This window comes from Myodes glareolus, chromosome 4, assembly GCF_982192425.1.
Source record: "Myodes glareolus chromosome 4, mMyoGla1.1, whole genome shotgun sequence".
Classification (NCBI taxonomy): Eukaryota; Metazoa; Chordata; class Mammalia; order Rodentia; family Cricetidae; genus Myodes; species Myodes glareolus.
This window is the reverse complement of record NC_142029.1, coordinates 104943781-104958726: the sequence shown is the minus strand read 5'-3', so window position 1 is coordinate 104958726 and position 14946 is coordinate 104943781. Positions and strand designations below refer to the sequence as shown.

Genomic DNA, 14946 nt, shown 5'->3' with positions numbered 1-14946 from the left:
CTGGGACTCGCTCTATAGATCAGGCTGGCATCAAGCTCAGAGAACCGCCTGGCTCTGCCTCTTGAATGCTGGGATGAAAGGTGTGTGCCACCGCCGCCTAGCCAAAACTTTCTTGAAGGGGGTGGTCTTGCCAATGAACTCAAGGTCACCTTGGTTTGCTAAAAGCTAGAGCCAAGGTTTATCTTCACATCCCCCTTCCTAAGAGCTGACATTTCGCCAGCAGCATGCCGTCAGCCCACAATACTTTTCTTTGATTCTCTGTATGGGCACTTGGACTGTGAGCCGTTGAGACAACTTCAAACTGAGTTTTTATAATTAGTACATTCTTATTTACTTCGTGGGGACATGTGTGGGTACAGGGGTGTGGAAGTGGATGTCAGAGGACGGGAGCCATCTCAGTGGCCCTTAAAAAATTAAATTAATTGACCTTAGACGGGGTTTGGCCATATACCTAGATTTGTTTCAAATTCGTGGCAATGCTCTTGCTGCTTCAGCCTCCCAAGTGCTGAGATTACAGGTGTGAGCTAGCACACCAGCTGTGTGCATGTGTAGAAAATAAAAGTAAAGCAGCCACCTTCAAGGACTGAACGCAAGTCTCTTTCACGCTTGCGTGACAAGTTCTTCACCAACTGAGCTGTCTCTCCACGCCCGCCTGTCTCCCTGATCTTTGCCACAAACCTCCCCTGCCTCTTTCACACCTCTTAATCTCGCCAGCACCATCTCAGTCCCCCTGACACTCTTCCCTCTGTCTCTTACAGCGTGGAGGCAGAAAATGGGCCAACACCGTCCCCTGGCCGCAGCCCTCTGGACTCACAGGCGAGCCCCGGTCTTGTGCTGCATGCTGGGGCCGCCACCAGCCAGCGCAGAGAGTCCTTCCTCTATCGTTCAGACAGCGACTATGACATGTCACCCAAGACTATGTCCAGAAACTCATCAGTCACCAGCGAAGCGTGAGCAAACCCTGCCCTCCTCACCAGATCCCCTAAGCCTGGCCCTGCCACAAGCTGTCCTTCCCAACAAAGAGTGGGGCATCCACCACCCCCGTTTGGTCAGTACACACACATTGTCCATTGAAGGGTAAGCCGCCCCTTTCTGTCTTACACAGGACTTACAAGATTATAAAGTTTGGCCGTGCCCACTAGCTCTGCTCACACCCAATCATTGGTTGTTTTCAAGTCTGGCTCTCGCCCTCCTCCGACTGTAAACAGGGTCTGTAGCTTCCCAACTAGCTGAAGCTCCCGCCTCCACTGCTGGAGCGCTGGGGTGACAGATGTACACCACCATGCCCTGGTTATGCAGTTCTGGGGATTGAACCAAGACTTCCTGTATGCTAGGCAAGCTCTCTACCAACTGAGCTGCATCTCCATGACCAGGCAAGCTAACCGGAAATTTGTGACCCTCCTGCCTCAGCCCTCTGGTAGCTGAGATTCCAAGCATATGGTACAGACTGGCTCTTTTTAGTTTTCATTCTTTACTCTTTTGTTTGGTTCTGGGAATGATTCAGGGAGTTACCATGTGGTGGGCAAGACCGTACCCCTGAGTTGTATCCCCAGCACAGCCCTATGAAGTTGTCTCTCCAGCAAACGAGCAACCCCACTTCTGGGACCCCCTCTGGCCTGCCCTTGCTCACAAGCCCCTATTGAGATGGGGGTCCCATCTACCACCTTCCTTTCTCTGGGCCCCATGTCCTGTGTATACACTTCCCACTCTGGCCTCTATGGTATGTTCCTCCTGTTGCCTTGTCCTGTCTCCGCCTTGCTAGTCCTGACCCCACAGTGTCCACCCTGAAGACCTGGTTCCTCATCTGCCCCTGTTCTTACTTTCAGGCAGGCCGAAGACCTCATTGTGACACCGTTTGCCCAGGTAAGACCTCCTCCCCTCATGGGAAAGGGGGACCCTGGTGGTCCCTGCAGGTAGACGTCTCTCCTTACAGCTGTCCCCCACTCCAGGTGCTGGCCAGTCTCCGCAGCGTTCGAAGCAACTTCTCACTCTTAACCAATGTGCCCATCCCCAGTAACAAGTAAGTGGAGCTGAGTCCCCAGCACCCGCACTCATGGGTGTGTAGGAGTGAGCCGTCAGGGATGCGGCTCAGTGAGCAGAGTGCTTGCCTCTATCCCACCCCCAGCAACCCATAAATCGGGGTAGTGATGCACACCTGTCCTCAGGAATGGAGAGAGAAGAACCAGGAGTTCAAGGTCATCCTTGGCTACATAGGGAGCTTCAGGACAGCCTGGGCTACAAGAGACCTTGCTTCAAAGTGGAGGCAAAGAAAAAAAAATCTGGATTCAGTTTTCAGTCCTGCCTTGTGACCCCAGATGAGCCAGTACTTGACTCCTCTGTTGAAGCAACCCTTCTAAGACAGGACCGTGGTCAGCCTCTAGGCTCAGGCTCCAGCCCTGAGCCTCAGGTTGTGACACCAGCTCGCTAGACATATGGTAATTAGGGTGCCTGTGTTTCTCTGCTGTCAGATGAAAGCTGCAGAAGGGCTTTGATTAGAAGGCTTCTGTGAGAAACCCAAAAGACGACATGCAGAAAGACTTAGAACGTTGCCTGGTACATAGTTTATGCTCAGTCAATAAGGATGGCTCAAGTCAGGCAAGATGGCTCCGTTGATAAAAGGAGCTTGCTGCCAGACGTGGCAGCCCGAGTTCAACCCCCAGAGCCCACAGTGGAGAGAGAACTCACTCCCACGGGCCATCTGACCCTCACATGTGCACACAGCCCTCATAACCCCATCCACATGATAAATGTGGGAAAAAAGTTTTTAAAAAAATAGGTATGAGGACTGGAGAGATGGTTGAATGCCTAGAGTGAGTGCCGCTCTCGCCGGGGGCTTGAATTCAGTTCTCAGCACCTGCGTGGAGCAACTCACAGCCGCCTGTAACTCCAGCTCTAGGGTGTCCAGTGCTCTCTTCTGGATTCTGGGGGCACCTACGCTCATATGTACACAAGCACACACACAGTTAAAAAATAAAATTAAAAATTGGTATGGGCTGGGCATGGTTGTGCACACCTTTAATCCGAGCACTCTGGAGGCAGAGGCAGGGGGAGCTCTGTGTTTTCCAGGCCAGCCAGGGCTACACAGTCAGACCCTGTCTTAAAACAAAGAGGAGGGAGAGACAGTTCTTATCTTAGGCCAGAGGGGTGGCTGGGGTCACCAGTCCCTGAGGGTAGTGATGGCCGTCCTCAGAAGTTTAAAAAAGTTGGGAGGACAGAAAATTTGAAAACATAGGATCTGGCCCTACTGCAGAGCACCGGTGTAGCCTAAAGCGAATAGATTCCAGGCAGCTGTGGGAGCCCTCGTCTGCCCTCCCAGCGCCCAGGAGGAGACTGAGGCCAGAGTCCCAGTCCAGGCTGTGCTACAGTGAGGCTCTCTTACAAGCATTGCCTCCTGCAAAAGAATTTCGTGTCACTGATTTGAACCTCCATGTCTTCCCTGTTTGGGCTCTTGGGCTGGGTATATAGTTCAGGGATCAGAATTTAAACCAATATAAATAAGTAATAAATGCCTGGGGTGGGGCTCAGATTGCCTCCCATGCATGAAGCCCTGAGTTCTTATCCCCCACACTCCACACACAGGGAAAGGTGGTGCACATCGGCAATCCCATCGCTGAGAAAGTGGGATTATGAGGATCAAGGTCATCTTTGGCTACATAGTGAGTTTGAGGCAGCCTCAGCTGAGACTGTCTCACAAAAAGACAAATTCAGGCTCTGAAATTCTGTGAGTTCAGAACCAGGGAAACCGGTGTTGCTTATAGAGAGGGAAACTGATTCTGAGAGAACCCAGGCTGACATTGGAGTCCCATTTTTTTTTTCAGGCGGTCCCCACTGGGCGGCCCACCCACTGTCTGCAAGGCCACGCTGTCAGGTAGCTATGTCTAGAGGTTGGGGAAAGGCCCCCTCACCCTGGGTGGACCCTTGTCACTGGGGTGGGAGGCTGCCTGGGGGACCCTCTGGATCACTTCCCTGGACACCCGCTTCTCAGAGGAGACATGCCAGCAGCTGGCCCGGGAGACCCTGGAAGAGCTGGACTGGTGTCTGGAACAGCTGGAGACCATGCAGACCTACCGCTCCGTCAGCGAGATGGCCTCGCACAAGGTGGGCGGGGCCGGTAGCAGGTGGATGTGGGGTGGGCAGGGCTGCAGGGGAAATAAAAATCCATGGGTGGACCCAATTTCGTGATCGGACCTCTATGTTTATCCTGGGGCATGGTTTCTGAATGATGCCAGAGGCTTACAGGTCCAGTGTGACAGGACCAGCTGATCCCTGTGTAGGGAAGTGGAGTGAATGCCAGCCCTGCAGCAGGACCATGTGCAAAGCTATTCACCAAATTCACGTGGTGAGCAGGGCTGAGCTCTGAAGCAGGAAACTGGGTCTGTCATTTGACTGTGCCTTTAGAAAAACAAAAGTAGCTTGTACCTCAGGCTTTGCTCCCAGCCGAGGAAGCCAGGTGTTGGGGGAAGGTGCTGGGGTGTGTGTGTGGAAGTGTTGGTTTAGTTGTACATAGTTTTTACAGATGACTGTCTCATGGAGATTGTGTGGTTGTATATGGCCCTGGCTTCCAACCTGTATGGCTACTGACTTTTTGACTACTCATTTGCAAGTGTGTTTGGAGTCATTCTGAGGGGTGTGTGCAGGTGTGTGCCTTCAGAAGGGTGTGTGGCTGTGCACAAGTAGTCACATAGTGTGCTGTGGGTGAGCAGGCTGTGCTGGAGAGGTGTGTCTGGAGGTGTGAGTTTGGTCTGGGTTTGAACCTGAGATCCTCTGGATTTTACAGTTCTAGGCCTCGAAAGGGGAGGGCATGGGGCTTCCCTGGCCAACTATGTGAAGCGTGTGGGGCACCATTCAGTAGGCGAGGCCCCATGAATGAGGGTTCTGGGAGCTGTGCAACCCTTGTGGGCGGATGTCTCTCAGGAAATGAGTGTTCAGGTGGGGGTGTTCTTCAGGAATGCAGAGATCTGTGTGGGTGGAGGCTTGTCTGGAAAAGGAGTTCAAGGACAAACGTGTCCCTATAAAAGTGTGTGCATGTGTGAGAGTACACACTTTCTTGCACATGTGTTTCTGTGGTAATGTGTGTTGATTTGCACCTCATGTGTCAGGTTCTGGGCAGTTGTTCCTCAGTCTGCTGCCTGTGGGCTCTTTAAGGAAGTGGGACTGAGAACCTTTATGTGCTGTTTAAATGTACAATCAGGGCTATATTGTGGCCTTGAAGTTTTGGGGTGTGTGTGTGTGTGTGTGTGTGTGTGTGTGTGAAAGCATTTCATTTCGGTGTCTGGCTGTATTCAGTGTCTGGTTTGAGGACGGTATGTCTCAAGACGTGTGTGTGGTATGGAGTGTGTTTCTTTATCTGTCCATGTCCCTGGATATGTGTCCTCAGAGAGGCTTGAGGGCCTCCTTGCCTTCCCGCAGCAGCCTCCTCTAAGTCCTGACTGAGACCCGTGGGCTCCGATGCCCCTTTAACGCCCCCCCACCCCCAGCACCACCTGACTTCAAGTGCAGCCTCCAGTACCGCAGTGAGAGCGCGCGCATGCACACACACACACACACACACACACACACACACACACACAGTGCACATGCGGAGGCTCCTCAGCACAGCTTTTTTCCCCAGGACTCTTATCCTGCCTGTCCCCATGGGCACAGGTTTCCCACTGCCTCCCACTGCTGCAGAGGGACCTATCATGACCAGGAGCTGGCAGACCATGTAACCAGGGCTGCTATTGGGAGCGCGGAGGGGAGGGGGCCCCCAGTCCTGCTGGGCTGGCCCAGGCCCCTCCGCGGCTCCCCTTGGAAGTTGTCCCCACCTGCCCAGCTCCCCCTAGTGCCCCCAGTCCCCAGGCATCATTGACCCAGGGACTCAGCCAAGCCTACTTTACTCGTTTGCCAGCCCAGAGCTGAGCTGAGCTTCCAACATGCCTCTGGTCGACTTCTTCTGCGAGACCTGCTCCAAGCCCTGGCTGGTGGGCTGGTGGGACCAGGTAGGGGAGTGCAGGGTCTGGGGGAGGGTGGGAAGGGGCGGTGACAACGATGACATCATGGACTTTTGACCTCATGGGATGGGCACTTGGCTGCAGCTGTGTTCATGTATGGGTGGGACATATAACATGCTTTGTGGTTTCTGTGTGACCCAGGGCTGGGTTTGGATGGCAATGTCTGTGTTTAAGTTTGTGTATGTGGGAGTCTCACTGGGGAAGGTGTCTCTCTGGCTAGGTGTGACTGACCTGTACCTGGATGTGCATATGTCTGTGATAGCTGGGTGTCCTGTCTGGTCCTGGAATGGACCAGACATTATGTGTTGGGGTTTATTTGTTAAATGTGGTGCTATCTGATGTTTCTTGGGCTGTGTGACCCCCAAATGTCAATGACTACTTATTGGGGTGTGTGCCTTTCAGCTGGTGTATCTGAGCTATGTGATGATAGATAGATAGATAGATAGATAGATAGATAGATAGATAGATAGATAGATAGATAGATAGATGACAGTCCGTGATTATGTGCAGCTGTGTGAGATTGTGTGCGTCTATTTCCAGGGTCTAAGTAGCACTGAGAAGAGTGACCACCCCTTGCCGGTGTGGGTCACCTCCTTCTGTCTGCCACCCCTCTGCCTTGCCCACATGAGTCTGTCTCTGCTATGGGGTGCTGGGGGTGGGGAGCAAATGCCCTTTCTGCTCCAAGCCCAATGTCACAGAAGATGCTTGTGTGGAGAGACATGAGGTGGCCAGGAAGGGACCCCCAAACCCATTTAGGGACATATTTCACCCATTTGTACATTATCTACCCCCCTAAGGAGGAGGGGGGACTTTGATGTAACCCCCTTCCCCAGGTGATGGGACTGGGATTTCCTTGGCTCACTCATCCCTTGTGTCTGGCCAAACCCTCTCCTCTCCAAAGCTTGGGCGCTAAGAAACTTGTAACCTTTCAGATTCGTCTGGGGCTGAGTAGTAGACCCCTCATCCTTCCCCTCCAACTCCCTCCGCCCATTGAGATCATGTTTGGCAACACCTAGGCCCTGGAGTAGCTCTGGGAAGGCAAGGGTTAAGGGGCCTCAGACTTGCCCCCCTTTTCTGGACTCAGCAGCTGGTTGGAGGGGGAGTTGCTAAGGAGACTCCCATCACCATGGCGACAGGAGTCTCCTGGTGTGCTATTGGTTCTGTGGTTAGCAGAAGCCCCTCCCTTCCACAGGTGCTCCTCTTTGGGAGGGGGTGTCTTTTTACTCAACTGGGAATTCCCTTCTTCCAAGTTAGGGCAGTCCCCCCTCCAGAGCCAAGAAAAGGGGAAAAGCTAATTGCACCCATCAAGCAGTCTAATTGGGGGCGCTGAGTCGAGAAATTGTGGAGCCTTTTAGGAATTTGCTGGGAAGGGCTCTCACACACTCGTGCACCCCACAATGATCCCCCATCACCCGTTGTTCCTCGGCTCCTTCTCCTCAGTTCAAAAGGATGCTGAACCGGGAACTGACACACCTGTCGGAAATGAGCAGGTCCGGAAACCAGGTCTCAGAGTACATATCCACAACCTTCCTGGGTGAGTGCAAGGCAGCAAGGATGGGGGTGGGAACTGGGGCAAGGGTCTCCTGTTCCAGAGCTCCCCATTCAGGAGCTGGCCTCACAAGGATGAGGTTTCGCGTTCAGATCCTTAGCACCCATGTAAAGAGCCAGGGCCACACTGTACACATAATGATCCAAGCGACCATGTAAAGAGCCAGGGCCACACTGTACACATATGATCCAAGCACCCATGTAAAGAGCCAGGGCCACACTGTGCACTTAATGATCCAAGCACTGAGTAGATGGAGACATTGACCAGGCAATGCAGCCAAATTCATGAGCCCTGGGTTTGATGAGAGACACTGCCTTAAACAAGGTAGAGCTAGCCAGAGGTGGGTGGTGGCTGCACCTTTAATCCTATCAGGAGGAGGCAAAGGCAGGAGGATCTCTGTAAATTTGAGGCCACCCTGATCTATGTAGCAAGTTTCAGGCTACATATGTCTTTAAAAAAAGAAAGAAAGAGAGAAAGAAAGAAAAAGAAAGGAAAGAAAGCAAGGTAGGCAGTGTTGGAACAGCGCTGAAGGCTGACCTCTGGCCTCATGCACGCGTGTGTGCACAGATAAAATACCAATATAAAATCAAAATCTCCATAAGAATTCAAATAAAATTCTTGTTTAGTTTTCATTATTTATTTATTTATTTTGAGACAGGTTTTGTTGTATAGCTTTGGCTGGCCTGGAACTCGATATGTAGACCAGACTCAAATAGAATTCTTAAACTTTGAAAAGCCTCCAAGCGGTAGCCAGGAAGGTGGGTCAGTGGGTAGAGCTACTGTCACGGTATGCACAAAATGCTGGGCTCCTTTACCCAGCATAGCAGAAACCCACCCTGGTGGCACAGGCCTGTCATCCCACCACTCTGGGAAAATAGAGAAAGAATTCAAGGTCATGGTTTGCTCCGTAGCTGATTGGAAGCCGGCTGGGCTTAAAAAAAAAAAAAAAAGGTGCTGTCTGAAAACTAAAACTAAACCAAACACACACAGTAGGGCAAAGAGCAGGGAGTGACTTCACACACTTATAATCCTAGTGCTCAGGATGTTAAGTCTAAGAATTGTTCATTTAAGGACATTCTGGGCTGCAAAGTGAGATGCTGTCTTAAGAAGCCAAATAAGAGAAATAGAACATCTCTGACACACAGCCTTTAACTTGACGGTTAGGAGTAGAGGCAAGAAGACCCTGTGTTTTCATGGCCAGTATGGTCTATAAAGAAATTCCAGACCAACCAAGGAGAAACAGACGCTGTCTCAGAATCAAACAAGAGCGTGGAGGAAGTAGAGGAGTGACATCCAAGATTGTTCTCTGACCTCTGCGTCCACGTGGCCTCATGTGCCGTAAACGCAGATACATATGCCTCTCCTCCCACTCACCCAACCTCACCCCCAAGACAGGGTGTCTCTGTGTAGCCCTGGCTGTCCTGAAGCTCACTCTAGAGACCAGACTGGCCTCGAACTCAGAAATTGACTTGCCTCTGCCTTCCAAATGCTGGGATTAAAGGTGTTTGCCACCACCGCTGGACAAATAAATACTTTTTAAAAATTAATATAAAGTGAGCCAATATGGGGCATCATGGCACTCCAAAGACCAAGGCAGATGGATCTCTTGAGAGTTCTAGCCAGCCACAAAGATACCTGATCTTGAAAACCAAAACAAAATAGAACAACAAGTTAATCACGGGGCACGTGGTGTGGTGGCACGTGCCTTTAATCCCACACTCTGGAGGCAGAGGCGGCTATGAGTTCAAGGCCAGCTTGGTCTACAGAATGAATTCCAGGACGGCCACGGCCACACTGTCTCAACAAAACAAAACAAACAGTCACTAAAAGAAGAAAATGGAGCTCTGGAGAGATGGGCTGGTGATTAAGAGTGAGTGTTACTCTTGCAGAGGGCTCGGTTTGGGTTCCCAGCACCTACATCAGACAGCTCACAACCACCTGTAACTCCACTTCCAAGGGATCTGATGCCCTCTTCTGGACTCCCAGGGCCAGCACATACATACAGGCACATACATACACATAAAAGAAACCTTGTTTTTTTTTTTTAAGTACATATAAAAATAAACTTTAAGAAAGCTGGGATGGTGGAGCACACCCGTAAAATCCTGGGATGGTGGAGCACACCTGTAAAACCCAGGATGGTGGAGCACACCCGTAAAATTCTGGGATGGTGGAGCACACCTGTAAATCCCAGCACTCGAAAGGCTAAGAGGCTGAAGGAAGAGGATCCCAGGCCAGCCTGGTCTACCCTACAAGACCCTGTATCAAAATATGTTTCAAAATTGGGAGATTTCGAGTATTAAGCCTCCCTCCAATAGTGAGTGTGTGGTATGTCTCAGAATTCTGAGGATGCAGCCAGTGGGAGGGCAGTATGCAAATTAGGTTCTCCAAGGTCATAGTAGATTAGGTCTGGTGGCCCTCAGAAGCTCTAGAAGAATCTCTGGGACTGGTCCCCAGGCTGGCTGGTGTCAAGGGGAGGGGGGGTCATGGACCCAAAGACCCCCCTTCCCTCCCACCTACCAGCGACTCCCCTTCCCACCACCACTCCCTGCCATTATAGTGGTGTCTTCCCTAGCCAAGAAGGTCCCCTGGCTATCCAGAGTCAGCAGCAGCTCACTCTGGGACCCCCCTCCCACCTCCTCTTGTCTCATACCATGTTGTGGCCCAAACTGGGCGCCAGTCTGAGGGTAGTCCGTAGTCCAGGACCATCCCTAAGCTCCCCACGCCAGTGCGGCATCTCTCAGAAAGCTTCTTACGTGTGCCCTGGCCTCCAGCCTCAGAAAAGAGCCCAGCGTCACCACCAGAAGGGTTGCCTCATATCAAGTGAGATGTCCGCGGACATTGCCAGGAGCTGAGGGATATGGAGCAGCCTCCTTGAAAGGAGGGGGTCTCATGCTTTGTTACTTGATCTTTGACAGACAAACAGAATGAAATGGAGATCCCCTCACCCACGCCACGCCAGAGAGCCTTCCAGCAGCCCCCACCACCGCTGGTGCGACAGTCCCAGCCCATGTCTCAGATCACAGGGCTGAAAAAGCTGGTGCACACCGGAAGCGTGAACACCAGTATCCCGCGGTTTGGAGTCAAGACAGATCAAGAGGAGCTCCTAGCACAAGTAGGTGGTGGGGGCTCAGCGGGGTAGCGTTGTCTGGGAGACCTCCAGCAAAGGACAGGTCTTTGGGGGCTCATCTAACCCAGTGTCCCAGGACACAGAGCCTGAGCTGTTTCAAAATGGAAGTAAAGGATGGGCAGGGGATGATCCCAGGCTTGACTCAACAGGGGCCTAGAGCAGACAGCCATTCATTCTAACTCACTTGGAGCAGCTCCAATGTCCCCACGGACAATCCCCCATTATAACCAAGCACCTGCAGTGTGCTGCATTTCGAGGAGATCAGTATTCCTGCCCTTACCCCGACACTAGTTGAGGTTTCATGATCAGGTTAGCTTAAGTTTGAACTCAGCTTGGGAATCAGCCTACCTTGAGTTCCCAGAGTCCATTCTTAGCACCACATAAGCCAAGTGTGGTGGCCCACGCCTGGGATCCTAACACTGGGGAGGTAGAAGGTGAGGATCAGACGTTCAGGGTCATCCTCCACCACAGAGTGAGTTCAAGGCCAGCATGGACTGCAGGAGACCCTGTCTCCAGAAAAAAAGATAGGGTTTAAAGTGTAACCTGAGTTCAGAGCCTCAGTACTCACATACAAAACCAAGGGTGAAAACAGGACGGGACAGTCCCTGGGGCCAAATGGGAGCCAGTGTGGCCAAACCTGAGCTCCCAGTTCACTGAGAGAGACTGTCTCAAAAATCACCAAGCCTGATGATCTGAGTTCAGTACCCAGGACCCCAACACGAGAAAGGGAAAAGCGACTCCCAAAAGTTGTTCTCTGACCCCTACACACACACACACACACACATTAGGAGCTAGAAAGATGCCTCCGCCAGTGAGGCTGCTGTTATGGAAGTCTCCAGTTCAATTCCCAGCTCCCCACGATGGAGAAAGCAGGGACTCACAACTGACGGTAATCGCAGCTCCAGGGGATTTAATGCCTCTTCTGGCCTCATTGGGCAGCATGCACACAAGAGGTACCTAAAAAATATTTTAAATATTAAAAACAGTCCTAGCTGTCCTGCAACTAGCTCTTGTAGACCAGGCTAGCCTTGAACTCACAAAGATCTGCCTGCCCCTGCCTCCTGAGTGCTGGAATTAAAGGTATGCACCACCACCAACGCCTGGCTTTTTAAAAAGAATTTTAAGAAGGAGATTTGCTTGACCACTGGTCTCCATGGGCTGCACCCCGCACACACATACGCATACACTAACAAATACAGTACTGTATTAAAGTCCATGAGTCTGGTTGGCTGTGATGGTGCACACCTTTAATCTCGGCACTCAGGAGGCAGAGGCAGGTAGATCTCTGTGAGTTTGACACCAGCCTGCTCTACAGAGTGAGTTCTGGGACAGCCAGGACTACACAGAGAAACCTGTCTCCAAAAGCAAAAGGGGGGAGGGGTGGTTAGAGAGATAGCTCAGTGGTTAAGAGTACTGACTGCTCTTCCAGAGGTCCTGAGTTCAATTCCCAGCACCCACATGCAGCGCACAACCATCTATAGTGGGATCAGATACCCTCTTATGTCTGCTCTTTTCTGTTATGCGGGCATATATGCAAATAGAATACTCACATACATGAATAAACAAATCTTTTAGAAAAAAAGTTAAAAAAATTAACAAAGTCCATGCAGTTGGACAGATTTTGTTAGCAGTAATGAGGCTCAGAGTCCTAGGATGCGGCTTTCAGGTCCCTAGGCCATGCAGGCTCCTGACCTCTCCCCCCCATCACTGCCAGGAACTGGAGAACTTGAGCAAATGGGGCCTGAACATCTTTTGTGTGTCGGAGTACGCCGGAGGCCGCTCGCTCAGCTGTATCATGTATACAATATTCCAGGTGATGGGGACAACAGGGAGCTGGCTGGGGTACAAAAGAAGGGGACAGGATACTGGGACAACAGGGGTCACTGCCCTGCCCTGTTGGCTCCCAGGAGCGGGACCTGCTGAAGAAATTCCGCATCCCCGTGGACACCATGGTGACTTACATGCTGACACTGGAAGATCACTACCATGCTGACGTGGCCTACCACAACAGCCTGCATGCAGCCGATGTTCTGCAGTCCACACACGTGCTACTGGCCACGCCGGCCCTGGATGTAAGTGCTCGCCACCTCCCCTTGTCACAGTCTTCTTTCTCTGCTGGTCCCCTCTTCCCATTTATCCCTCTGATCTTCTCTATCCTGTTTTTCTCTCTAATCTTATCTTTTCTAGTTTTTGCTTTGTTTGTTTGTTCGAGAAAGGATTTCTCTCTAGCTTTTTTTGGAGCCTGTCCTGGAACTCACTTGGTAGACCAGGCTGACCTCAAACTCACAGGCCTGGCTCTGCCTCCCGAGTGCTGGGATTAAAGGTGTGCGCCACCACTGCCCGACCTTTTTCTAGTTTGTTTTTGTTTTTTCCCATTTTTTGAGACAGGGTTTCTCTGTGTAACAGCCCTGGCTGTTCTGGAACTCTCTTTGTAGACCAGGCTAGCCTAGAACTCACTGAGATCTGCCTGTCTCTGCCTCCCGAGTGCTGGGATTAAAGGCATGCGCCACCACCGCCTGGCTTATTTTTGTTTTTATCTTGTGCTCAAGCATGTGTGTGGTGGGGGTACTGCACATGTGTGGAGGTCAGAGAACATGCCTGTGTGTCAGTCAGTTCTCTCTTTTCAGCTTGTTTGAAGACAGGATCTCATTTGTTGCTGCACAGGCCAAGCTAGCTGGCCCAGAGCTAAGCTGTGCTCTGATTCCCATCTCACTGTAGGGACACTGGGATTATAGATATACACCATGGCTTATTTATGGGTTCTGGGGATTCAGATCATACTTACAAGACAAGTGCTTTACCCACTGAGCCATCTCCCCAGCATCCCCTTTTTGTACTGAGATATTCTCAGCTGAAACTCACTCTGTAGAGCAGGCTGGTGTCTTACTCACAGAGATCCACCTGCCTCTCCCTCCTGAGCGCTGAGATTAACACCTTGGTTTTTGAAATGGGATCTCTCAGTGGCCCCATCTCTGTCTGTGCTCCCTCACCTCTTCTCCTTGCCCCCAGGCTGTGTTCACAGACCTGGAGATTCTTGCTGCCCTTTTTGCTGCTGCCATCCATGACGTGGACCACCCTGGCGTCTCCAACCAGTTCCTTATCAACACGAGTGAGTGACATTTCAGGGTATAGACAGACAGACTCAGGCTAAGAGAATGTTAGTCTAGCTGAGGATGGGCTGATCCGGATGAAGGTGGAGCCAGTTATGCTGTAGAGACTGGACCAGCTGGCTAGGGTAGGGGCTAGCAAAGCTAGTTTTGGGGGCTTACTATACTGATGGAAACCAACCTGCCTGTGGGCCTGGTTTATGGACATGAAATTGAACCAATTGAACTAGGGGTGGAGCCAGCCAGATGGGGGGGGCATGAGTGAATGGGATGGGCCAGTTGGGGTAAAGCCCACCAAACGAGGTGGGGTGGTGAAGGAAGAGCCTAGGCGGGTCAAAGTCAACCTGAGGGCAGAGCTTACGAAGATATTCTCCTGGACTTGGGTGGCTCCTGCTGGGGCTGGTCATACTGAGGGTGGAGCTAGTTGGAGAAAGGCGCACACTGGGCGGGGCGTGGTACCCAAAGTCGCCTCCCCTGACCTTAGTCTTGCCGCAGATTCGGAGCTGGCGTTAATGTACAATGACGAGTCTGTGCTTGAGAACCACCACCTGGCTGTGGGCTTTAAGCTGCTGCAAGAAGAGAACTGCGACATCTTCCAGAACCTCAGCAAGCGCCAGCGACAGAGCCTGCGCAAGATGGTCATCGACATGGTGGGCGGGGCCAGTGCGGTGGGCGGGGCTTAGAGGGCAGGGCCTTGGGGGGCGTGCAAAGGGACGTTCAGAGGCTCCCAGTTGGGCAGAGGAAAAAAGTTCCAAGGCCTGGGTGGGTGGCAACGGGAGTGTGGGTACGCTTTCACCACTTGATACCACCTTTCCCGCAGGTGCTGGCCACGGACATGTCCAAACACATGACCCTTCTGGCTGACCTGAAGACTATGGTGGAGACGAAGAAAGTGACCAGCTCGGGAGTTCTCTTGCTGGACAACTATGCCGACCGCATCCAGGTTCCCCTGCGCTCAGTCCCTGTCTCCTGAATGGCCCTTGCTGTCGTCCTCTTCCATGTTCTTGGTTTCTGCCTCTCCCGTCCGTTTTCCTTTTCCAACACATGCATGCCCTCCTTCTCTCTCTTCTCACGCTGCTTTTTGCCTCTCTTAATGAAGCCCTTTATCCTCTCTAACCCCCACCCGTCTCTCCACAGTCCTCTCCGCCGACCCACCCCTCTCTCCACAGT

At 51.9% G+C, this 14946-nt stretch overlaps 1 protein-coding gene across 9 annotated transcripts in view; it reads left to right on the top strand.

Moving 5' to 3' along the window:
* Pde4a (phosphodiesterase 4A) overlaps window positions 1-14946 on the top strand; it is a 44610-nt gene that overhangs the window by 23724 nt on the left and 5940 nt on the right. For 4 of the 9 annotated variants that reach the window (XM_048446456.3, XM_048446462.3, XM_085689861.2 and 1 more), the window contains 12 exons: window positions 759-950; window positions 1827-1863; window positions 1950-2020; window positions 3819-3868; window positions 3986-4098; window positions 7431-7524; window positions 10458-10654; window positions 12384-12482; window positions 12577-12741; window positions 13679-13778; window positions 14272-14426; window positions 14597-14719. In XM_048446456.3, coding sequence (XP_048302413.3) covers window positions 759-950; window positions 1827-1863; window positions 1950-2020; window positions 3819-3868; window positions 3986-4098; window positions 7431-7524; window positions 10458-10654; window positions 12384-12482; window positions 12577-12741; window positions 13679-13778; window positions 14272-14426; window positions 14597-14719 — 1396 coding nt within the window. Of the gene's footprint in view, window positions 1-758; window positions 1078-1826; window positions 1864-1949; window positions 2021-3818; window positions 3869-3985; window positions 4099-5539; window positions 5979-7430; window positions 7525-9949; window positions 10363-10457; window positions 10655-12383; window positions 12483-12576; window positions 12742-13678; window positions 13779-14271; window positions 14427-14596; window positions 14720-14946 lie in introns of those variants that run through there. The other 5 variants (XM_048446459.3, XM_048446458.3, XM_085689860.2 and 2 more) reach the window with 3 other exon arrangements.